The 25468-nt window shown below is 41.8% G+C and overlaps 1 protein-coding gene across 1 annotated transcript in view; it reads right to left on the bottom strand.

Annotated features, from left to right (window-relative positions):
* Nucleotides 1–23125: 23125 nt before the first annotated feature.
* LOC140729737 (spondin-1-like) overlaps nt 23126–25468 on the bottom strand; it is a 328115-nt gene continuing 325772 nt past the window's right edge. Inside the window, exons 15-16 of the mRNA XM_073049880.1 lie at nt 25083–25346; nt 23126–24249 (exon numbers count right to left, since the gene is read on the bottom strand). Of these exons, the coding sequence (XP_072905981.1) occupies nt 24086–24249; nt 25083–25346 (428 nt within the window). The 3' untranslated portion in view covers nt 23126–24085. The remainder of the gene's footprint in view (nt 24250–25082; nt 25347–25468) is intronic.

The following is a 25468-nucleotide window of genomic DNA, read 5'->3' as shown; positions in this document are numbered from 1 at the left end:
CAAAAAAAAACTATCTAGTGAGCAGTCATTCTGTGGGTGAAAACACCTTGTCAATGAGAGACATCAGAGGGAAATGGCCAGACTGATAATAACTCATGTGACCTCAAGTTACAACAGTGGTGTGCAGAAGAGCATCTCTGAACACACAACCCGTTGGAACGTTGAAGTAGATGGGTTATGGCAGAAGACCATGAACATACACTTAGTGGCTACTTTATTTGGAACAGGAGGTACCCGATGAAGTGGCCATTGAATGTGTTTAGGTATAAGGGCTATTATTGAGATTGAGATTCAGATTCAGATTTACTCATCACATGTACTTCGAAACACACAGTGAAAGGCGTTGTTTGTGTTAACAACCAGCATGTGCTGGGGGCAACCCGTAAGTTCATCACATATTACAGCATAAACATAACACTGCCAATATGCTCAGTAGAACAACATCAACAAAACAACAACAGCAAAGCAAGTCCCTTCCCCACTCCCACCCATCCACCCACCCACTCACACGCTCAGATTGTCCATCAACCCCAGGACAGGTCACCTCTTTGCCTCCAACCTCTATTAAATACAGGTCATACAACCTCACAGTGTCATAAATGTTTCATAGCAATGATTCTTTTATCAAGTACTTTCAATCCACCGGCTCTTGTGATCAATCCATTAGTCAGCAGAAACAGTTTCTCAAAGGATTCAAAGTACATTTATTATCAAAGTATGTATGCAGTATATAGCCCTGAGATTTGTCTTCTCCACAGTTATGAAACAAAGAAAAACTATGGAACCTGTTCAAAGAAAAAAACATCAACCATCCAAGCCCCTCTCCCACGTGCACAAATTATGCAAATGGCAAAAGAAGATCAAACAAAAACACAAAATATAAAACAGCGAATCAAAAGGCATATTTCAGCTCAGCTCGGTGTTCCAGTTCTATAGGTCAAAATCACCCAAACCCACAACAAAAAAGGTGCGACCAGAAAGTCTAGAAATGCATCTTCAGTGAATTAGAGTCCAATCCATAAACTGCATCGACTAAGCCTTGCTCCAGCACCATCTTCTGACAGCACCAAGGGAGAGAGAGATGTTTCCTCAGTTTCTTCTTCATCATTCTGTCAAATCACTTCAAGGTTTTAAATGCCTCCATTACATTTCTTCTTTACCATTCATCTGTTATGGTGATAGAGGCATGGATAGAGTGGGCAGCCTGAGGGTTTTTCCCAGGAGAGAGGTCTTTTTGAGTTTTATAACAGCAGGATCATGATCTGTAGCTTTTCATATTCTGCTTGATGGTAAGAGTGTTTGGCATGCGAGGCATCTTTGATTATGTTGGCTGCTTTCTTGAGTTAGTGAGGTTTAGATAGTTATTGCAGGGAAGGTGGGTTTCCATGGATGTACTGAGCTGTGTCCACAACGCTCTGCAGTTTGCTTTAATAAACACAAAAGATTCTGCAGATGCTGGAAGTCCAGAATAACACACACAAAATGCTGAAGGAACTCAGCAGGTCAGACAGCATCGTTGGCAACAATGAAGCAGCCGACGATTGGAACTGAGATCTCAGCCAGAAATGTCAATTGCTTATTCCTCTCCATGAATGCCTGACTTGCTCAGCTCCTCAGCGTTTTGTATGCATTCTCCAAACTTCTGTAAAGTTCAGATCTTCACTTTCTGTAATGTTTCTGGTTTCTGCACGAGTTTTCCAGTGGGATTTACTCATCTCACCACCAGCGTCTGACTGACTTACAAACTATCTGATTTTTGCAGTTTGATCTGCTTCACTTAACAGAAGCTGACACCAGCTTCAGAAGCTGCAGACGCTATGTCATGATGTCAACCCCTGCAGACAGGAAAAAAGAGTACAGCAGCAACTGTTATAGTGAGGGAGGGGGAGCTGGGCACCTCTAGCACAGAACAGGGGAGAAAGAACGAAAGAATAAAGGAAAGGAGGAGGAAAGGAAGGAAGAGGGGGGAAGAGAGGAAAGCATGAGGGAAGGAAGGAAAAAGGAAGGAAGAAAGAAAGAAAATAAGGAAGAAAAGAAGAAAGAAAGGAAGGAAAAAAGGAAGGAGGAGAGAAAGGAACAAAGGAAGGAAGAGAGGAAGGAAGAAAGGGCTGAAAACGGCTGATAGAATTTAATGTGGACAAGTGTGAGGCACATTTTGAAAGGACAAACCAGAGTAGGACTACCACATGAGAGGTAGGACACTGAAGAGTGGGGTAGAACAGAGGAATCTGGGAATACAAATTCATAAATCCTTAAAAGAGATGTCACAAGTAGATAGGATTGTAAAGAAAGCTTTTGGCACATTGGCCGTCATTGATCAAAATATTGAGTACATACTATGTTGAAGTTGTATAAGATGTTGCTGAGGCCTAATTTGGAATATTGCGTGCAGTTTTGGTCACCTACCTGCAGGAAAAATGTAAATAAAGTTTAAAGAGTACAGAGATAGTTTACAAGGATGTTGCTGGGACTTGAGGAGCTGAGTTAAAAGGAAAGCTTAAATAGGCTAGGCATTTAATCCCTGGAGCAGAGGAGAATGAGTGGAAGTTTGATAGAGGTATACAAAATTATGAAAGGTATAGACGGGGTAAATGCAAGTGGGCTTTTTCCACTGAGGTTGGGTAAGACTAAATCTGGAGATCATGTGGTAAGGGTGAAAGGTGAAATGTTTAAGGGGAACGCGAGGGGAAACTTCTTCACTCAGACGGTGGTGAAAGTGTGGAATGAGCTGCAAGCGGAAGAGCTGAATATGGACTTGATTTCAACATTTAAGAGAAACTTAGATAGGTACATGGAAGGGAAGGGTTTGGAGGGCGATGGTCTGGGTGCCCTAGATGGAACTCAGCACGGACTAGATGGGCTGATGGGCCTGCTTCTGTGCTGAGGTGCTCTATGACTCAATGACTCTAAAGAAAGAAGGAAATAAGAAACGAAATGAAGGGAAGAGAAAGGAAAGAACAAGTGAAGGGAGGAAGGTAGGAGGGAAAGAAGGAATAAAAGGAGGGAAGGAAAGAAAGAAGGGAGGTGGGAAAGAAGGAAACAAAAAATGAATGAACAAAGGAGAGAAGGAAGAACGGAAGGGAGGGAGGGAGGATGGAATGAAGGAAGAAAAGAAAAAACAAAGAAAGGAAGGAAGAGAGGAAGGAATGGATGAATGATTGAATGAAGGAAGGATGGAAAGAGGGAAGGAAGGGAGGAGGGAGGAAAGAAGGAACTCTGACTTTCGAAGTGTCTTTGACATGCAATGTTAACTCTGTTTCCATTTGTACATCTTGAACTGCTGAGTGTTGTGGGTAGATTCCTTTGTCTGCACCATCCTGGTAAATCTCTGCAGTCTTCTCACCCTTGAGGGTGAATAATCTGTAGCACTCAGCAGATGAGGATGGAACTGACAGCACAGCTCGATGAGGGCTTAATCAGCCATATAATCGCATACCTCTGCTGAGCAGAACTCAGAATAAAAACGAGTAAAGATGGAGCAATGTCCAAGACCACAAAGGGAAGGAGCACAAACTTAACTGGATAAATAAATAGCCTCCATCTGTACAGCAAACGGAAGATTTGGAAAATGACTAGCCCATGTGGATCAAGAACAGATGGGCTTTAACATCGCTCGGATCTAAAACATAGATTTCAGAGTGACAGAATCCCTGCTTCATTTCCTACTCTGCATCAGATGCCCTGACAGCGTGAGGAGCAACTTGAGTTGGGAGCCACATAAGCTCAGCTGAGAAGAGATCAGAGGGGTTCTTGCCCTGAAGGGCATTAGTTGGCAAATTGTTTTGCCACGACAATCTGACAGTAAAAAGCTGGATGGACTCTGTTAATACATCCTTCCTCACCATGGTGTGGCAGAATGGCAGCGTAACGGTTAGCACAACGCTTTACAGCACCAGCATTCTGGGTTCAATTCGTCCACTGTCTGTATGGAGTCCATACATTCTCCCTTGACCCCGTGCATTTTGTCTGGGTGCTCCTCTCCTCTGGTTTCCTAGCGCATTCCAAAGTCATGTGGATTAGGGTTAGTGATTGGTGGACATGCTATATTCATGCCAGACACTTGTGGGCTGCCCCCAGCGCATCCTCGGACTGTGTTGGCGATTGATGCAAACAACAGATTTTACTGCATGTTTTGCTGTTTTGATATACATTTGACCAATAAAGCTAATTTTTATCTGTAGTATCTACAGGACGTGCTGCTTCAAGAAGGCAATATCCATCATCAGAGATCCCCACCATCCCGGCCATGCCATCTTCCCACAGCTGCCATCAGGCAGGAGGTACAGAAGCCTGAAGTTCCACACCACCAGGTTCAAGAACAGCTACTTCCCTTCAACCTTTCGGTTCCTGAATTAGCTCGCACAACCCTAATCAATACCTCATTACAGCAACAACTAGGACCATTTTGAGCACAATCAACTTTTTTTAGCAATACACACACACACACACACACACACACACACGCACACATGCACACACGCACACGCGCGCACACACACACACACACACACAATACTTGGGCTTGGGTGAGTTAATTATCAACTCAAACAATACATTTCGACCTCTGTGCAAGTGTCTTAAGTGCTACACCTGTCCATTCACCTCCATTCAGAGCCCCAAACTGTCCTTCTACGTGAGGCAACACTTCACCTGCGAATCTGCTGGGGTTGTCTATTGTGTCCGGTGCTCTCGATGCAGCCTTCTCAACAATGGTGAGACCCGTTGTAAATAGGGAAACCACTTCGTTGAGCACTTTTACTCCATCTATCAAAAGCAGAACTTTCCAGTGGCCAAACATTTTAATTCCCATTCCCATTGCTGCTTTGACATGTTGGTACATATCTATCCAGGAGTCTCTTAAAAGACCCTATTGTCTCCATCTCCATCACCGTCACCGGCAGCCCATTCCACGCACGCACTACTCTCTGCGTAAAAAACTTACCCCTGACTTCTCCTCTGTACCTACTTCTAAACACCTTAAAACTGTGCCCTCTCGTGCTAGCCATTTCAGTCCTGGGAAAAAGCCTCTGACTATCCACATGATCAATGCCTCTCATCATAGATGCTGTCTGACCTGCTGAGTTCCTTCAGCATTTTATGTGTGTTGTTTCAGATTTCCAGCATCTTCACACTTTCTCATGTTTATAATACATTTCACTGTATGTTTCCATGGACATGTGATAAATAAATTAATCTGAACCTGAATCTGCAGGAACTCATCAAGTCAACAAGCATCTGTGGAGGGGGAATAAATATATAACGTTTTGTGCCGAGATTATTAGACATAGGAGCAGAATTAAGCTATTTGTCTCATCAAGTCTAATCTGCCTTTCCATCATGGCTGATTTAGTATCCCTCCCAACCCCATTCTCCTACCTTCTCGCATAACCTTGATGCCCTAATCAAGAATCTATCAACCTCTTGCTTTAAAGGACTTGGCTTCCACAGCTGTCTATAGCAATGAATTCTATAGATCCACCACCCTCTGCTTAAAGAAATTCCTTCTCATCTCCATTCTAAAGATTGCCCTTGTATCCTGAGGCCGTGCCCTCTGGTCCTAGACTCCCTCATTGTAGGAAACAATCTCATCCTCTCCTCCAAAGAGAGGATGCAGAATCTCTTGTGTCTAAAATAGACGTGTCTTGTTCACATTCTGTTCTTCCTTGCAGAAGTTGTATATAATTTATGTTTTTCTTGTGAACGTTGCTTCTCTGATGCTCTGTGCCTGTGATGCTGCTGTAAGTAAGCCTTTCATTGCACCTGTGCCCACATGGACTTGTGCAGACGACAACAAATTCAACTTTGACAATATAGCTGTTTCTGTTTTCCTGACAGCTGTAACTAATGGAGTTCAATTTCCCAAGGAGGTACTTGAATGCAGATGTTCGGGATTAGCTCCCTAAGCCCATAAGTACAAGGCTGTCATATCGACACCCACTTGAGCCCAAATTGGCCATTGACTAATGAGAAATGGTTTTAAAAATTGTGTCAGGAATTAAGCTTGTAAAAGATAAAGGCAAACCTCAATCAGAATTTTCGTTACAGGATCAATGTGAGAGAGTTCCAACAGATCCTGGTCTCAGTCTTCAGGCACAAACAGAACATAGAACAGTACAGCACAGGGAGTTCAGTCCACCATGAGGTGCCGAGCTTTTAACCTACTCTAAAGTCAGTCTAAACCTTCTATCCCACATAGTCCTCCACTGTTCTTTCATTCATGTGCTGATGTAAGCATCTCTAAAATTTCCCTAATATACCTGCCTCTGCCACCATCCTGGCAGCATATTCGACCCACCCACCACTCTCTGTGTAAAACAGACAGACAGACATAACTTATTGATCTCGAGGGAAATTGGGTTTCGTTACAGTTGCACCGACCAAGAATAGAGTAGAAATATAGCAAAATAATAAAAACCTACATCTTACCCTCCCTTTATACTTCCCTCCAATCACCTTAAAATTATGGCCCCTCGAATTAGCCATTTCTACTTTGGGAAAAGGGCTTTAGCTATCTACTCGACTTAATGCCTCTTATCACCTTGTACATCTCTATCAAGTCACATCACAACCATCGTCCCTCGAAAGAGAAAAGCTCTAACTTGCTCAATATTTCCTCTTAAGGCATTTTCCCTAATCCAGGCATCAGCTTGGTAAATCTCCTTTGCACCCTCTCTAAAGCTTTCACAACCTTCCTAAATTCAAAATCTTCCACGTATTTCCATATTCAAAACATTTGAAATTATAGGGGACACAGAGCCGTATTAAACAATACCATCTACTCATGCTTGGTGTTCAGTATTCTCTGATTTAGAAATTCAGAATCAGAATCAGGTTTATTATCGCTGACATATGTGAAATTTGAGATACCACAGATTCTGCAGATGTTTGGAAATTTTGAGCAACACACAAAATGCTGAAGGAACTCAACAGGTCAGGCAGCGTCTATAGAGGAGAATCCAAAATGTGATTGTTTGTTTCCCTCCATAGATGCTGCCTGACCTGCTGAATCCATCCAGCACTTTGTGTGTGTTACTCTGGATTTCCAGCATCTGCAGAATCTCTGAAATTTGTTGTTTTACAACAGCAGTACATTGCAGAAATTACTATATTACTATTAATAAAATTACTATTAATGACAGAAATAAATAGTGTAAAAATTAATAGTGAGGTAGTGTTCATAGGTTCATTGTCCATTCAGAAATCTGAGGGCTGAGAGGAAGAAGCTGCTCCTAAAATGTTGGATGTGCATCTTCAATCTCCTGTGTCTCCTCCCTGATGGAAGCAATGAGAAGTTTTGTCCCAGGTAGTGAGGGTCCTTACTGATGGATGACCACTTCTGGGGGCAATACCCCTTATGGTTTCATCTATCACCTGTCAGCTTGTCCTCCTTCCCTTCCTCTCACCTTCTACTTCTGGACTTTTCTCCTTTCTTTCCTGTACTGATGAAGGTTCGCAGCCCAAAGCATCGGTTGTTCATTCCCCTCCATAAATGCTGCCTGACCTGCTGAGTTCCTCCAGCACTTCGCGTCTGCGGAACCTCATGTTTCTGAATTGCTCTTGAGAAGGTCCTCAGTAGTGGATTGCCTGTGCTCAGTCTACAAACTACTGCAGCCGCTTGTGATCCTGTGTAGTGGCCACTCCATACGAGACAGTGAAGCAACCTGTCAGAATCCTCTCCATTGCACATCTGTAGAAATTTGTACGAGTCTTTAATGACATACCAAATCTCTTTCAGCCTTCTGTGTCTCAGAAGGCTTGTCTAGATATCATAACAATTTATGGTTTTAGCTCATCCACACTCCAGCTACAATCACTCCTATCCTTCCGACATGACTTTGGAAGTTTTTCCCACGGTTGTTTCTTACCAGTTCGGGTGCCAGCCCATTGTGACAGCCAGTTTCCCTCGGACAACAACTCGGCTGTCTAAATGTTCCAACTGATCTAACAGCTCCACAATGTGGTCAGACCATTTCATTACAGAATCCCTGGTAAAGTCAAGAAATTTATTTTCCAACAGCAAGCTGACATTTATTTAGAACTTTTTGATTAGCTGCAAGTTCCTGGGTGTCACCATCTCCAAGGCTCTATCCTGGGCCCAACATAATGAAGCATTTACAAAGAAGGCACAAGCGCAGCTGTATTTCATTCGAAGCTTGGGGGAATTTGGAATGTCACCAAAGATTCTAGCAAAGGTGGGAATTGAACCCGGGTTGCTGGTACTGTAAACCATTGTGCTAGCCACTGTGATACTGTGCCACACCACAGCATAGTTACAATTATATTACAGAATAACATAGAAAATAAATACTATATTTAAGTATCTACCTTAAATACAGTATTTCTTTCTGTGTGCCATACTCTGCCAGAGCCTTGGCGACCACTTTGTTTTTAAATGGTTGTCTTGGGGGAAAGATTCTTTGAGTGGTCCCCCACGTCCTTCTCACAGCGCAGTTTCTTTTTCCTACGAGGCTGAGTTGCGAGCTCGACACTCAGCCCAACACGGATGGAAATTGTGTCCGGGAGCGGCCCAACTGGATTCAAACTCGGGGACCTTCGCTCCAGAGTCCAGCACTGATGTCACTGCGCCACCAGCCGACAAAATGCAGTATACAAACAACACATACATATTTACATGCCCCTGTTACTAAGGAAATTGAATATTCCACCAGGCCTAGCAAGAAAGGCACCATAAAAACAACCAGAGGGCATTAGCTCGGTTTAGGACCCAGCAATGAAACAGCAGAATGCTCAATACTATCACACATTTACAGTTAAGTAGAAATTAAGAATAAAATTAAACTAAATCTTGCTGCCTGACTCTCAATGTACGTACAGTGCTTATAAAGAATATTCACCTCCCCCCCCCCTTAGAAGCTTTCATGTTTTAACATTTTACAACACTGAATCATAGTGGATTTAATTCAACAGAAAAATACTCTCCTGTGTCAAAATAAAAACAGATCTCTACAAAGTGATATAACTTAATTTCAAATATAAAACACAAAGTAATTGATTGCATAAGTATTTGCTCCCTTTAATATGACACACCAGATCATCACTGGTGCAGCCAATTGGTTTTTGAAGTCACATAACTAGTTAAATGGAGATCACCGTGTGCAGTCAAGGTGTTTCAATTGATTGTAGTAAAAATACACCTGTGTCTGGAAGGTGCAACTGCTGGTGAGTCAGTATCCCGGCAAAAACTACACCAAGAAGACAAAAGAACACTCCAAACAACTCTGTGACAAGGTTTTTGAAAAGCACAAGTCAGGAGATGGGTACAAGAAAATTTCTAAATCGCTGAATATCTGTTGGGGTACAGTTAAGTCAATCATCAAGAAATGAAAAGAATATGGCACAGCTGTAAATCTGCTTAGAGCAGGCTGTCCTCAAAAACTGAGTGACCATGGCAGAAGGGGACTAGTGAGGGAGGCCACCAAGAGACCTCTGACAACTCTGGAGAAGTTCAAGCTTCAGTGGCTGAGATGGGAGAGACTGCGCATACAACAACTGTTGCCCGGGTGCTTCACCAGTCACAGCTTTATGGGAGAGTGGCAAAGAGAAAGCTACTATTGAAAAAAAACTCACATGAAATCTTGGCTAGAGTTTGCTGGAAATCATGTGGGAAACTGAAGTCAACTGGAAGAGAGTTCGATGGTCTAATGAAACCAAAATTGAGCATGTTGGCCATCAGACTAAACACTTCATTTGGCATAAGCCAAGCACCGCACATCATCAAAATCACCCCGTCCCTACTGTGAAGCATGGTGGTGTCCTCACTGCAGTAGGTTTTGGAAGACTTGTGAAGGAAGACGGCAAAATTAATACAGCGAAATACAGGGAAATCCTAGAGGAAGGCCTGATGCAGTCTGAAAGAGAACTGAACTTGGGAGACGATTTGCTTTCCAGCAAGACAATGACCCCAAGCATAAAGCCAAAGTTACACAGGACTGGCTTAAAAAAAAACAAAGTTAATGCCCTAGAGTGGCCAAGTCAGAGCCCAGACGTCAATCCAATTGAAAATTTGTGGCTGGACCTGAAAAGGGCTGTTCACTCACGATCCCCATGCAATCTGACAGAGCTTGAGCAGATTTGTAAAGAAGAATGGGGAAAAATTGCAGTGTCCAGACGTGCAAAGCTGATAGAGACCTATCCACACAGACTCAAGGCTGCAATTGCTGCCCAAGTTGCTTCTACTAAATACTGACTTGACAGGAGTGAATACTTATGCAATTAATTATTTTGTGTTTTATATTAGTAGTTAATTTAGATCACTTTGTAAAAGTCTATTTTCACTTTCACATGAAAGAGTTTTTCTTCTGTAATCAGTGTCAAAAAACCCAATTTAAATCCATTGTGAAACAACGTTGTAAAACAACAAAACACGAACGTTTCCGGGGGGGGGAGTGGTTTATAGGCACTGTAGCAACGCAGAGGGAAAGGAATGTGTTAGTTATGAGAGCACACTGGGGAAGACATTTGAAAGGCGTAGACTTAGCACAACGACAGCAGAATGACAAGGCAGTTTGTGTGTGTATAAGGCGTGCATTTACTGAGTACTCGCCATCACACTAACAGTGAAATGCATCGTTTATGTCAGATTGTATCAGTGAGCATTGAGCTCGACAGCCCACAAGCTTCTGGCACCAACATAGCAAATCCACAACTCACTAACACTTTGAAATACATCTTTGGAATGTGGGAGGAACCAGAACGGCCAGAGGAAACCCATGTGGTCATCTCACTCAACTTGAGTGGTCATCCTACTACTTTGATAATAAGTTCACTTTAAACTTTGAATTAACTTTGAACTCTATTCAAATTAAGATGACTTTTCAAGATGTAAGAAGCAAAAGCAATGGTGGGTGTTAAATCTTATCCAACAGCGCCCCAGTGTGGTGAAACAGGACTATAACGTGACCTGGACACAAATTGTCTTCAGGATCATTCACTTCCAGCTCTGGAAATGCTTGGATGCTGGAAATTTTCACACAGTGCACAGCACAGAACGTGGAACAGGTCCTTCATCCCACAATGCTCTGCCAAAACAATTAAGCTAAAGATGGCTAATTAAAGTAATCCTTATGTCTATACAATGTCTGTAATTCAAGATACAAAATTGTTTGTCATTCTACAGTACACAAGTGTAAATGAAATGATTGTTACTCCAGATCTGATGCAGCATAAAAATACACAATAAACATAAATAACACAATAAAAAGCGCAATATATATACATACATAAAATTGGCTTATGTACATCGACGTCATTATGTGCCGTGTCACATTGATGAGGGTGATCACGGTCTTTCCATGACCATGATTGCTCTTGGCAAATTTTTTTACAGAAGTGGTTTGCCATTGCCACCTTCTGGACAGTGTCTTTACAAGATGGGTGACCCCAGTCATTATCAATACTCTTCAGAGATTGTCTGCCTGGTGTCAGTGGTCGCATAACCAGGACTTGTGATTTGCACCAGTTGCTCATGTAATCGTCTACCATCTGCTCCCATGGCTTCATGTGACCCTGATTGGGGGCTAAGCAGGTGCTACACCTTGCCCAAGGGTGATCTGCAGGCTAGTGGATCAAGTGCATCAATCCTTAACATTAATCCTCCATTCTCTGCATATTCATGTGCCTATCTAAGGGCCTCTTAAATGCCTCTTAAATATCTGTTTCCACAACCACTGGTGGTCCATTTCAGGCAGCCACCACTTTCGGTTTTAAAAAATCTTGTCCAAAACATTTCCTCTAAACTTCCCCAATCTTTTGAGCTTAAGTCCATTCCCCTTTCTGAGTTCCTTTAGCATTTTGTGCGGATTGCTTGGATTCAAAGCATCTTCAGATATTCTCTTGTGACCCTTTACTGTTAGTGTTTTCACCCTGGGAGAAAGATTCTGACTATCTACCAAGAAATTTTATATGCTTCTTTCATGCCTCCCCTCAGCCTCTGGCACTCAGAGAAAACAATCTCTCATTGTAAAGCTTGTCTCCAATCCACTCAGCCTCTCGGTTAATCTCTTCTGTATCCTCTACAAACTCAATATCTTTCCTATAGTGGGGTGAACAGAATTGAATATAACCATAAAAGAAAGTCCAATTATTATTTTGTGTTTTGTTGGTAAGATGTGAAGAAAAAAATGAAGATGTGAATGGTCATAGTGTGGGTCAATAGGACGAGACATAGTAGCAGCTCAGCATGGTCTAGATGGGCTGAAGGGCCTGTTTCTGTGTTGTAGTATTCTATGGCTTTATGACTCTAGCAAATTTCTACAGAGGGTATTCTGATTGTTTGCATCACAGTCTGGTGTGGAGGCTCCAATGCACGGGATGGCAAGAGGCTGCAGAGGGTTGTAAATTCATCCAGTCCCACCATCGAGGGCATCTTCAAAGGGTGGTGCTTCAAGAAGGCAGCATCCATCATTAAGGACAGTCACCATCTGGGATATGGTCTCTTCTTGCTACCATCAGAGGAGAGATACAGGAGTGAAGATACACACTCAACACTTTCGAAACAGCTTCTTCCCCTCCAGCATCAGAATTCCAAACAGCCCATGAACCCAGGAACACTACCTCACTATTCTAATAGCTTATTATTTTTTAATACAGTAAACCCTTCTGGCTCAACGAGCCCACACTGCCCAGTTACATCCATGTGATCAAATAAACTACTAACCTGGATTGCTGGAGTTGTGGTAGTGTGTCACACAGTTAACCTTATTTATTTATCTATCTATCTATCTATATATCTATTTGTTTGTTTATTTATTTATTAAAATTTTTAGCTTTTTAATATTTTGCACTGTACTGCTGCCACAAAACATCAGATTTCAGGATATATATCAGTGATAATAAACCCAATTCAGATTCTGGTTCAGATATGACCATAAGACGATAAGATATAGGAGCAGAATTAGGCCGTTTGGCCCATTGAGTCTGCTCCACCATTTTATCATGGCCGATCCAAATTTCCTCTCAGCCCAAATCTCCTGCCTTCTTCCCGTATCCCTTCATGCCTTGACCAATCAAAAATCTATCAACCTCTGCCTTAAATACAAGTAAAACCATGGCTTCCACAGCTTTCTGTGGCAAAGAATTCCATGGATTCCCCACTCTCTGGCCAAAGAAATTCCTCCTCATCTCCATTCTAAAAGGAGGCGCCTCTATTTTGAGGCAGTGTCCTCTGGTATTAGACTCTCTAACCACAGGAAACATCCTCTCCACATCCACTCTGTTCGATATATTTGAGTTAGATCATCCCTCATTCTTCTGAATTTTAGTGAATACAGGCCCAGAGCCATCAGACACTATTCACATGACAAGCCATTCAATCCTGGAATTGTTTTTGTGAACCTCCTTTGAACCCTTTCCAGATTCAGCACATCCTTTCTAAGATAAGGGGCCCAAAACTGCTCACAATACTCCAAGTGAGGCCTCACCAGTGCTTTATAAAATTTCACCATTACATCCTTGCTTTTATATTCTAGTCTTCTTGAAAAGAATGCTAACATTGCATTTGCCTTCCTCACCACAGACTCCACCTACAAATTAACCTTTAGGGAATCCTGCACAAGAAATCCCAAGTCTGCTTGTGACTCCATTTTTTGTATTTTCTCTCCATTTAGCAAATAGTCAACCCTTTTAATTTCTTCTATCAATGTGCATGACCATACACTTCCTGACATTATATACAATCTGCCCATTCTCCTAATCTGTCCAAGTTTTTCTGTAGCCTCTCTACTTCCCCAAAACTACCTGCCCCTCCACCTAACTTCATAACATCTGAAACTTTGCAACAAAGCCATCAATTCCATCATCCACATTATTGACATATAACATAAAAGGAATCAGTCCCAACATAGACCCCTGCAGAACACCACTAGTCACTGGCAGCCAACCAGAAAAGGCTCCCTTTATTCCCACTCTTTGCCTCCTGCCAATCACCCACTGCTTTATCCATGCGTGAATCTTTCCTGTTATACCATGGGCTTGTAGCTTGTTAAGCAGCCTCATGTGTGGCATCTTGTCAAGGACCTTCTGAAAATCCAAATACACAACATCAAGCAATTTTCCTGTGTCCATCCTGCTTATTATTTCTTCAAAGAATTACAATAGATTTGTCAGACAAAATTTTCCCTTGAGGAAACCTTGCGGACTATACTGCTGAATAGCTTCCCAAACCTCTAACATCCCACTTTGCTCCATTATATGCCCTCTTTTTGGGTTTTATGTTGGTTTTAACTTCTCTTGTTAGCCACGGTTGTGTGATCTTTCCTAATCAATGGGATAATTTTTTTTATTTGGTAAACACTTCTTCTATTTGTACCCATCATTCCTTGATACAGTTCAAGGTAGTGCATTGGGCGCATATGTCAAAGGACAAATTAGCCCTTTTTTAATAATATTAATCCTATTTGCGATAGATGTAACATTGAGGAGGCTATTTTAACATATATATTCTGTTCTTGTATCAAGTTGGATAATCTTTGGAAAGAAGTCTTTAAAGCTTTATCAAAAGTTTTGAATTTGGATCTACAACAGAATTTACTTACAGCAATTTTTGGGAACATTCCATCGGAAGCAGGAGATATTCCTGTTTCCGCTCAACGGCTGTTAGCTTTTACAACTTTATTGGCTAGGAGAGCCATTTTGCTTAAATGCAAGGACTCTAATCCACCTACTGTCTTTTATTGGCTTGCCTCCATTATGTCCTGTTTTAGAGAAAATAAGAAGTCAGACATTTGATACATCCTCTAAAGTTGAGGAAACTTGGTGACCTTTTATTCAATATTTTCATACGCTCTGACTCTTGGCCCTTCCAGTTACCTTTTGGAAGTTTTAGATTTGATCAGAAAGTTTTTCCTTTTTTCTTGCTTTCATTCTCAGTTTGAGCTGCCCAGTTCTTTCTTTTTTTTTGCTTTTCTTTTGTGTTTTGTTTTTTTTTGTGTATATTTCAATTATAAAAGTTTCTTTATCTTTTTTCCTCTTTTTGTGAACAAGAGGAAAATCAATGATCTTTTTCTTTATTATATACTTTCAGATTAATACTATGTACGATCTTGATAATGTTTATTTTTCCTTGTATTTGAATTGTTATTGATATAGATATTTGAGATAATTCCCCTCTTGTTAATATATATATGTACTCTTTTATTTAACTAATAAAAAGATTGATAAAGAAAGAAAATCTTTCTTTAGAATACTTCTTCCTCTTTGGGATGTATATATCCTGTGCCTTCCGAATTGCTTCCAGAAATTCCAGCCATTGCTGCTCTGCTATCATCCCTGCCAGTGTTCTTTTCCGATCAATTCTGGCCAACTCCTCTCTCATGCCTCTGTACTTTCCTTTACTCTGTAATACTGATACATCAGACCTTAGCTTCGCCTTCTCGGATCAAGTGAATTCGATCATATTATGATCACTTGACTCTAAGAGGTTTTTTTTCACCTTAAGCTCTCTAATCAATTCTGGTTTAGCACCACACCACAGCTATTCTGGATCAGAATAGCTGATCCTCTAGTGGGCTCAACCACGGGCTGCTCTAAAAAGCCATCTCGTAGGCACTCTAGAAACTCCCCCACCTGAAATCCGTCACCAACCTGATGTTCCCAGTCCTCCTGCATATTGAGGTCCCCCATGACTATTGAAACATTGCCCTTTTGGTAGTCATTTTCTCTTTCTGTTGTAATTTTTAGGTCACATCCTTACTACTGTTTGTGAGTCTGTATACAACTCCCATCAGGGTCTTTTTACCCTTGCGGTTCCTCGGCTCTATCCACAATGATTCAACACCTTCTGACCCTATCACACCTCCTTTTAATAATTTGATCTCATTTTTTCACCAACAGAGCAATGCCACTCTATCAGCCTTCCTGCCTGTCCTTTCAATACAATTTGTACCGTTGGACATTAAGCTTCCAGTTATAGTTTTTCAGCCATGATTCCGTGATGCCTACAACATCATACCTGACATTTGTAACTGTACTGCAAGTTCATCTACCTTATTCTGTATACTGTGTGCATTCAGATACAACACCTTCAGTCCAGTATTCACCCTTTTCGATTTTGTCGCACCATGCTCAACATTTTGATTCCTAACTTTTTTTGAGGTCTTACCAGCATCTGTCTCCACAACTTCTCCACTAACTGTTCTGGCACTCTGGTTCCCATCCCCCTGCAACTCTAGTTTAAACCCCACCATGCAGCATTAACAAACCTTCCCACTAGTTCAGGTGCAAGCCCTTCCTTCTGTACAGGTTCCACCTTCTCTGGAAGAGAGGCCAATGATCCAAAAATCTTATGCCTTCCCTGCTACACCAACTCCTTAGCCAATATTAAACTGTATCATTTTCCTAGTTCTGGCCTCACTAGCTCATGGCACAGTATCAATCCTGAGATCACAACCCTGGAGATCCTGTTCTTTAACTTAGTAGCTAACTTTCTGAACTTCCTATGCAGAACCTCATCACTTGTCCAACCCATGTCATTGGTACCTATGTGGACCATGACTTCTGGCTCAGCTCACTTAAGAATGCTGAGGATTTGATCCGAGATATCCTGATCCTGGCACCCGGGAGGCAACATACCATCCGGGAATCTCGTTTTCCCCAGAGAGCCTCCAGTCCGTTCCCCTAAATAATGAATCCCTCACAGCAAGCCTCTTCTTCCTCCTTCCCCTCTGAGTCACAGAGGCAGACTCAGTATGTATATGAGTAATGCTTTGGTTTGATTCCCCATCGGAATTGTCACAGGAAAGGAATCCATTTCTGATGAAGGGTCTCGGCCCAAAATGTTGACTCTTTACTCTTTTCCATTGATGCCACCTGACCTGCTGAGTTCCTCCAGCATTTTTGTGTGTTATTGAGAAAGTTGTAAACTCAACCAGCTTCTTCATGGCCACTAACATCCCCAGCATCTATGACTTTTTCAAACGGTGATGCCTCAAAAAAGCAATGTCCATCATTAAGAGCCCCCCAAGCCAGGACATGCTCTCTTCTCATTGTTACCCACAAGGAGTAGGTGTAGGAGCCTGAAGACCCACACTCAACGTTTCAGGAATAGCTTCCATCCATCTACCATTAGACTTCTGAATGGACAATAAACCCATGTACAATAACTCATTATAAGTTTTGCTTTATTTTTGCACTAACTAATCATTTATTATAGTTTGTTGTCTTCTATGCTCTTTCTCTTTCATTGATCCTGTTTATAATTACTATTCTATAGATTTGCTGAGTATGCTTGCAGGAAAAGAATCTCAGTGGTGTGTATGTGGTGATAAGTATGTACTCTGATTATAAATTTTACTTTGAACTTTGAATGTTTATTTTTAATATATACTTATTATTGCAATATACAGTTAAAATATTATGTATTTCGATGTACTGCTGCTGCAAAGCAACAAATTTCACGACATACTGTATGCCACTGATATAAAATCTGATTCTGATTGTGATTCAGCAGTATGGCTGGTCTCTCTCATCATTTTAAACCTGGCTTCTGTAACATTACTGAGTACTGATAATGGCTGGTCACCGGTCTTGTAAAGACACTGCTCAGAAAAAGGCAATGGCAACAACTGACTTTGGCTCCTTGTCTGTAACTTCTAAAAGTTCTTGTGTTCTTGAGAATGAACCTGGGCTCACAAACCTGTGAGCCAGCAGCTCCACTAGAACATAATAATAATAATTAACATCACCATGTGCCATGTTGTGTGACGTGAGCGATCATGGTCTCATGACCACAGTTGTCCTTGCCAAACTTTTCTACAGAAGTGGTTTACCACTGCCTTCTTCTAGGCAGTGTCTTTACAAGCCAGGTGATCAGCCATTATCAATTCTCTTCAGAGATTGTCTGATGTTTTGCACTGTATCAATGTTCTTCATTTCGATCTGGGTTTTTTTATCTGTAGCTATGTAGAAAATGTATTAAAAAACTAATTTAAAAAAAAGAGATTGTCTGATGTCAGTGGTCACATAATCAGGACTTATGATATGCATCAGCTGTTCATACAACCATCCACCACCTGCTCCCATGGATTCCCATTGCCCTGTTCGGGGGTTAAGCAAGAGCTACACCTTGCCCAAGGGTGACTGCAGGCTAGAAGAGTGAAGGGGCACCTTATACCTCCTTTGGTAGAGACGTATCTCCAGCCCACCAACCAAGTAATAATAGTAACTTACATAGAGCAATATAGAGCACTTTTTGTACAGATGATGCAGTTCAGAGTGTTTTACAGTGGGATAATGTTCAAAGAAGAAAATAAAATTAAATAAAAACATGAAAATAAAAGACAAAAATATATTATTTAAAAGCAAAGTTAAATAAATCGGTTTTGAGCTGGTGTTTAAAAGTATCATCTGAGTCTAAATCCCTGAAAGTTTTAAGAATTGAAATCCACACTTTAGAGGCGTAGTTCAAAAAAGATAACTTGCCAATTGTCATTTGAGGGAGATTGTTTAACATAAAACATAGAACAGTACAAGTACATTTCATGCCCTTCGGCCCACAATGTTGTGCCAACCTTTTAGCCCAGTCCAATATCTAATAACCTTCCCTTTTACATAACTCTCCATTTTTCTATCATCTGTACTATCATAGGTGCATCACTGTGCTGTTAATTTATTTGTCATATTTGCATATTAAAACATACGGTGAAATGCGTTGTTTGCATTAACAACCAAGCATTGTGGGGGGGCAGCCATCAAGTGTCACTGCACAGACCAGTGCCAACATAACATGCCCACCGCGCCTGGCAGTACAACACAAGCACCAACAGCTGCCGAACAAGACAACAACATAAAACGAGCCCCCCCCCCCCCTTCCTGCTTCCCGCCTACCCACCCACTCACAGAGAGAGAAAAGCTTCCAACATCAGGACAGACTGCCTCTAGGTTTCCAACCTGCAGTCCCTGGCCCGGATTCACCGACACTGGGCCTCCGATACACTGACCCAGGGGTTTCAGCTGTGCTGCTTGGAAAACTATAACCTTGGTTCAGCATAGTTTTTGTGGGCTGGAAGACCTGCTGAGGTCTCATTACTAGGATAGCAAGCAGTTTACTTTTTACTGTACTGTTTACTATTTAATGTTTCCCTGTGCTGCACATTACGCACATTTTGAATAGTGTTTTATTAACAGAGGCAACACTTCACCTGCCTATCTGTTACCATTTCCCACTGCATCCAGTGCACCCGATGTGGCCTCCTCTATGTTCAAAGCTCAAAGTAAATTTATTATTGAAGTACGTGTCACCATAAACAACCCTGAGATTCATTTTCTGGTGGGCATACTCAATAAATCCTCACAGGAATAATAACCATCACGGAATCAATGAGACCTGACATTAGTGAGACCCAACATAGATTGGGGGTTCGTTTTCTCAAGCACCTTCACTCCAATTGCAAAAAGCAGGATGTCCCGGCGGAGAACCGTTTCAATCCCTATCACCGTTATCATTCCGATATGTTGGTCCATGACCTCAAGATGGTCATGGACCTCCACAGGTCTCAGGCTGGAGAGCAACACCTCATGTTCCGTTCGGGAAACATCCAACCCAAGCACATGAACACTGACTTCTCTAACTTCCAATAATTTGTCCCCATCCCCTGGCCTCTGTTTCAATTCCCCACCCTGGCTTCACTCTTATCTTTTCCCTGCTTCCCACCTGCCGAACACCTCTCCGCCATGACCCAGTAAGGTGGCAGATGGGTGTCGTGAAATTTGCTGTTAAGCTGCAGTACATGATAATGGAAAAAAGTGAATGACGGTAAGTACAGTCTATATATAATAGTTACATTAAATTAGTATTGCAAAAATAGAAATAAAATAAGTAGTGACATAGTGTTCATGGGTTCAATGTCCATTCAGAAATCGGGTGGCAGAGGGGCAGAAGCTGTTCCTGACTCATTGTGTGTGTACGTTCAGGAGAAGCATTCATACCTGGCTTCCAGTAAGGGAGGCTGTGGCTCCACAAGCAAGTCACAGTCTGTGTATTGAGTATGGAATGGCATTTTATGTATTTATTAATTTATTTATTGAGATACAGTGTGGAATAGGCCCTTCTAAGCCGTACTGCCCAGCAATGCCCGATTTAACCCTCACCTAATCTTAGGACAATTTACAATTGCCAATTAACCTACCAAGCGGTATATCTTTGGACTGTGGGAGGAAAACCATGTGGTCATGCAGAGAACGTACAAACTCCTTACAGGCAGTGGCAGGAATTGAGCCTGGGTCACTGGTACTGTAAAGCCAAGTGCTAGCCACTCATCTGTTACTCTGTCACCCAATCCTGACTGCTCAATGTCATCCCATTGTTACATGGCACCTGTATAATAGAAAAATTTCCACTTGCACGGTAGGCGGAGTCAGAATTGGTTGCTTATTTTAATCTTTTAGTAAGGTTGAATTAATACAAGACTAAAATTGTACCTTTTACTTACATTCTTAACTCATTTAATTTTCATAATATGTGATGTTTGTCTCCGCCTACCTGACAAAGCGGTATAGCAGTTACGTAACTTTATCAGCTTTTAATTTTTCATTGGCTAAGTGTATCACATGCTGTGACTGTGTATCTTTTAATTGGCACTCTGCTTATCTCAGGAATTTGCCTTAACTCGATAAAGTGTCAGCCTCTGCAAAAATTACCATCTTGTCTTAGTCTTTGCGTTTGGTTTCTTCTCTTTACTTCCATGTGTTCTGTACCTGTTTTTTGTTTAAATTTCATGTAAGTGAACATGAGACAACAAGTTTTCACTTGTCCTTGAACACCTCCCTCTGCAACTGGATCCTAGACTTCCTGACTAGGAGACTTCAGTCAGTCCGGATCGGGAGCAGCATCTCCAACACCATCACACTGAGCATGGGGGCTCCCCGGGATTGTGCGCTCAGTCCACTGCTGTTCACTCTGCTGACCCACGACTGTGCTGCAACACACACCTCGAACCACATCATCAAGTTCGCCGATGACACGACCGTGGTGGGTCTCATCAGCAAGAACGATGAGTCAGCTTATAGAGAGGAGGTGCAGCGGCTAACGGACTGGTGCAGAGCTAACAATCTGTCTCTTAATGTGAACAAAACAAAAGAGATGGTTGTTGACTTCAGGAGGGAACGGAGCAACCACTCCCCACTGATGGCTCCTCGGTAAAGATAGTAAAGAGCACCAAATTTCTTGGTGTTCACCTGATGGAGAATCTCACCTGGTCCCTCAACACCAGCTCCATAGCAAAGAAAGCCCAGCAGCATCTCTACTTTCTGCGAAGGCTGAAGAAAGTCCATCTCCCACCCCCCATCCTCACCACATTCTACAGGGGTTGTATTGAGAGCATCCTGAGCAGCTGCATCACTACCTGGTTCGGAAATTTCACCATCTCGGATCGCAAGACCCTGCAGCGGATAGTGAGGTCAGCTGAGAAGATTATTGGGGTCTCTCTTGCCACCATTACAGACATTTACACTATACGCTGCATCTGCAAAGGAAACAGCATTATGAAGGACTCCACGCACCCCTCATATAAACTCTTCTCCCTCCTGCCGTCTGGGAAAAGGCACCAAAGCATTCGGGCTCTCACAACCAGACTATGTAACCGTTTCTTCCCCCAAGCTATCAGACTCCTCAATACCCAGAGACTGGACTGACACCAACTTACTGCCCTCTACTGTGCCTATTGTCTTGTTTATTATTTATTGCAATGCCTGCACTGTTTTGTGCACTTCATGCAGTCCTGAGTAGGTCTGTAGGCTAGTGTAGTTTTTTTCTGTCTGTGTTGTTCTTCCGTAGTTCAGTGTAGTTCTTCTACTGTTTCATGTAGCACCATGGTCCTGAAAAACGTTGTCTCGTTTTTACTGTGTACTGTACCAGCAGTTATGGTTGAAACAACAATAAAAAGTGAGTTGACTTGACTTGACTTCTAATAGAACTTTGGATTGAAAAATCACCAGATTCCACAGCAGTGTGGTAGTGTAATGGTTAACACCTCACTTTAGAGTTCCACTAGTCACAGATGGAGTTTAATTATGTAAGTGAGTACTAGATTGTGGGCAGAAGGGCCTGAATTGTATGTTGTATATTCTATGTTCTATCTCTTGGCATCATTCATAGCATCTCACCTGCTTCCTAATTATTTGCTGAAGTCATATGGGGTGGCATGTTAGTGTAGTGGTCAGCATAATGCTTTACAGTATTACCAACATGGGTTCAATTCCCACTGCTGCTTGTTTTGTATGTTCTCCCGATGACCCTGTGGGTTTCCATTGGGTGCTCTGCTTTCCCTCCGCATTCCAAAGATGTCCAACGTAATGCTCACTGACTGGATTAGACACAATATGACACATTTCACTCGATGTTTCAATGACAGATAAGGCTAATCTTTGAAAAACAAACCTGACCTTTTATCTTTTGCCTGAATGAGTGAAGCTCCAACATGTTTCAAGGAACCTAACAACATCAAGGGCAAAGCAGCTAGCCCAAATGGCATCCTGTCCACCCATCAAAATGTTCACATTCTCCACTACCAGGGCATATGAACCAGAACCCAACAATACCAGTGCTAAACATGAACTCAAATTCAAGTAAATCTCTTTTGCCTATACTGTACACGAATCAGATCCTTCCATTCCCTACGTTTTCATCCATCTACTTAACGGGCTTTTAAGTGCATTTGGTGTGTCACCTCTCACCTCTCGAATTAATCTCATGATTCGGGAAATTTGCAAAACACAGTGTACCCATCCACAAGAACATAAGAAATAAGAGCAGGAGTAGGCCATCTGGCCTATCGATAGGTTAACTGGTTAATTCTTAAACACAAGAGATTCGGCAGATGCTGGAAATCCAGAGCAACACACAGAAAATGCTGGAGGAACTCAGCAGGTCAGGCAGCATCAATGGAGAGGAGTAAAGAGTCAATGTTTTGGGCTAAGTCCTGATGAAGGGTCTCAGCCTGAAATGCTGACTCTTTATTTCTTTCCATAAATACAGCCTGTCCTGCTTAGAGTGTGTTACTCTGGTTGACTCTTGGTTTGTTATTATGGTACGTCAGCAATGCACCATTATTGTTTCCAGCACAATTCATGCAGTTTCTTACAGCGACATTGGGAAATAAAACACACCAGATAATGTTATTGCCATTTTGTTTTATTGTCAAGCGTGGTAACCGGACAAGTTAATATATAAACAAAATTATCAATTTTTCTTTTTTTTCTTTTTATAGAAACGGTAAAATAGGTAAAGTGTGTGTTATACTAATGAAACTCACTCATGCTTCCACTCTCTCTCTCTCTCTCTCACACACTCTCTCTCTCACACAATCTCTCTTTCTCAATCTTTCACTCTCTCATTCTTTCTCACTTTCTCTCACTCTCCCTCTCTCTCACTCTTACTCTCTCTTTCTCTCTCATTCACTCTCTCTCCCTCTCTCTCTCTCCCCCCCTCTCTCACTCTCTCTCTCTCTCTCTCAGTTTAACAATGAGTTTTCAAAAAACACATCTAACAACATCAAAAAGGAATCTTGGAATATTTCTGCCAAGCTCTTGATCAAATCACTTGGGGCATCAGGAAAAGTACCACAGAATGTAACAAACAATAGGCAAATTAAAACTATTTATTTTAATTATTAAGACTATTGAGTTTCTTTAACTTTATTCTTCTTACCATGAAAGAACAAACAGTAAATGTTATTTTGATAAGGCATCTAAGTCTTGTATAATAAATGAATTCATTTTTATTTTTAAAAAATCTCACACCAACAGCTATGATGCAAAGGTTTTAACACTCTGGAGAAAAATAACATCACACAGTGCATAAAAATTAAAATAAGATGTGACCACAGGTTAAACAGGCCAGACTTCTTTCTAATCAGCTCGTGAGTATGAGTGCAGGGCGTGTTTGTGTGTGTCTCTGTGTGTGTGTGTGTGTGCAAGCACACTTATGCCTGTATGTGTGCAGTGATCTTGGAACGTTTATAAAGGTTACAGATATGGAAAGATTTTGTGTCGGAAAAAAATTAAAATACTATTCCATCACTTCAGAACAAAAAGCAGTGCGTCTATCTGTGAGCGGGAAAGCCAGCCACACCTCCTAACATGGATGGACGTTACACGCTCGAATCTCTCTCATATCCTTGCAGCTGGACAGCTGCGCAGTGCGATATTTTCTCTTCACGGCCATGAAACGCTCCTGAATGCCTCCACCACAATACTTGCTACACTCAGACCAGGCAGTCCATGGTTTCATCTTGCATCCTGAACAAATGATAATAATAATAGTGATTGGCCATGCCTGTACCTCAGGAATTACCAGCTTGAACTGAGAAAATAATAATAATAACGATAGTAAGATTTACAGAGCACTTTTCATTTTGCCATTTAAAAAAAATTGGATAGGTATATGGACAGGAAAGGAATGGAGGGTTATGGGCTGAGTGCAGGTCAGTGGGACTAGGTGAGAGTAAGCATTCAGCATGGACTAGAAGGGCCGAGGTGGCCTGTTTCCGTGCTGTAATTGTTATACGGTTTCCATGCAAACAATATAGTTCAAAGTAGAAAGTTCAAAATAGGATAAAGTACAAACATGAAAATTAAAAAATATGAAAATAAAAATATACATGAAAAAAGGACAAAAGGTGTTAGTTAAATAAATAAGTTTTGAGCTGGTGTTTGAAAGTGTCGACTGAGCCTGCATCCCCTATACTTTCAGGCGTTAGTTTAGGAGCGTAGTTCAAAAAAGCTGAGCTGACAATTATAAGACCAGATAACATAGAAGCAGAATTAGGCCATCTGGCCCATTGAGTCTGCTCCGCCATTCAATCGTGGCTGATCATTCTTTTTATCTCCTCCTCAACTCCAGTTCCCGGCCTTCTCCCCGTAACCTTTGATGGAGTTACTCAATCAGTTCTTCAGCATTTTGTGTGAGTCCCTGGAGAGTGGTAGGTTCTTGATTGGTTATGGGGAGAATGGTGAGGGGAATAAAAATCAGCCATGATTGAATAGGAAAAAACTCAATGGGCTGAATGGCCTGATTTTGCTCCTTTATCTTACAATCAAATGGATTCACAATGAATCAAGCTCAAATATACCTGTATGTTCCAGAATTTTTGGCTCCCCTCTCATTTCTCTGTTCCTTTGCCTTTCCGGAGCTTCTTTCCGACGCCTTTTCTCATCTCCCTGCCTCTTTGTGCACCTCCGGATCTTGCACTTTTTGCGCTGGACGGTCTCTGGGCAAGGTGTTCCACCAAACTGAGGTTCCACCTTAACCATCCTGGTCCTGATTGTGTGGCCCTTGCCACAAGACTTGTTACACTCGGACCATTCCGACCACTCAGAGACCATGCAATCGGTTGCTGGAATGGAGAAAATAGCATCATGTAAATATCAGAATCAGAGTTTGATATTTCGTACCAGATGTTTAATAAAGATCCACATTCAGGCTCATTCAGTAAGTCAGGGGGTTGGAAATCCAAGG

This window comes from Hemitrygon akajei, chromosome 6, assembly GCF_048418815.1.
Source record: "Hemitrygon akajei chromosome 6, sHemAka1.3, whole genome shotgun sequence".
Classification (NCBI taxonomy): domain Eukaryota; kingdom Metazoa; phylum Chordata; class Chondrichthyes; order Myliobatiformes; family Dasyatidae; genus Hemitrygon; species Hemitrygon akajei.
This window is presented reverse-complemented; position numbering and strand designations above follow the sequence as displayed.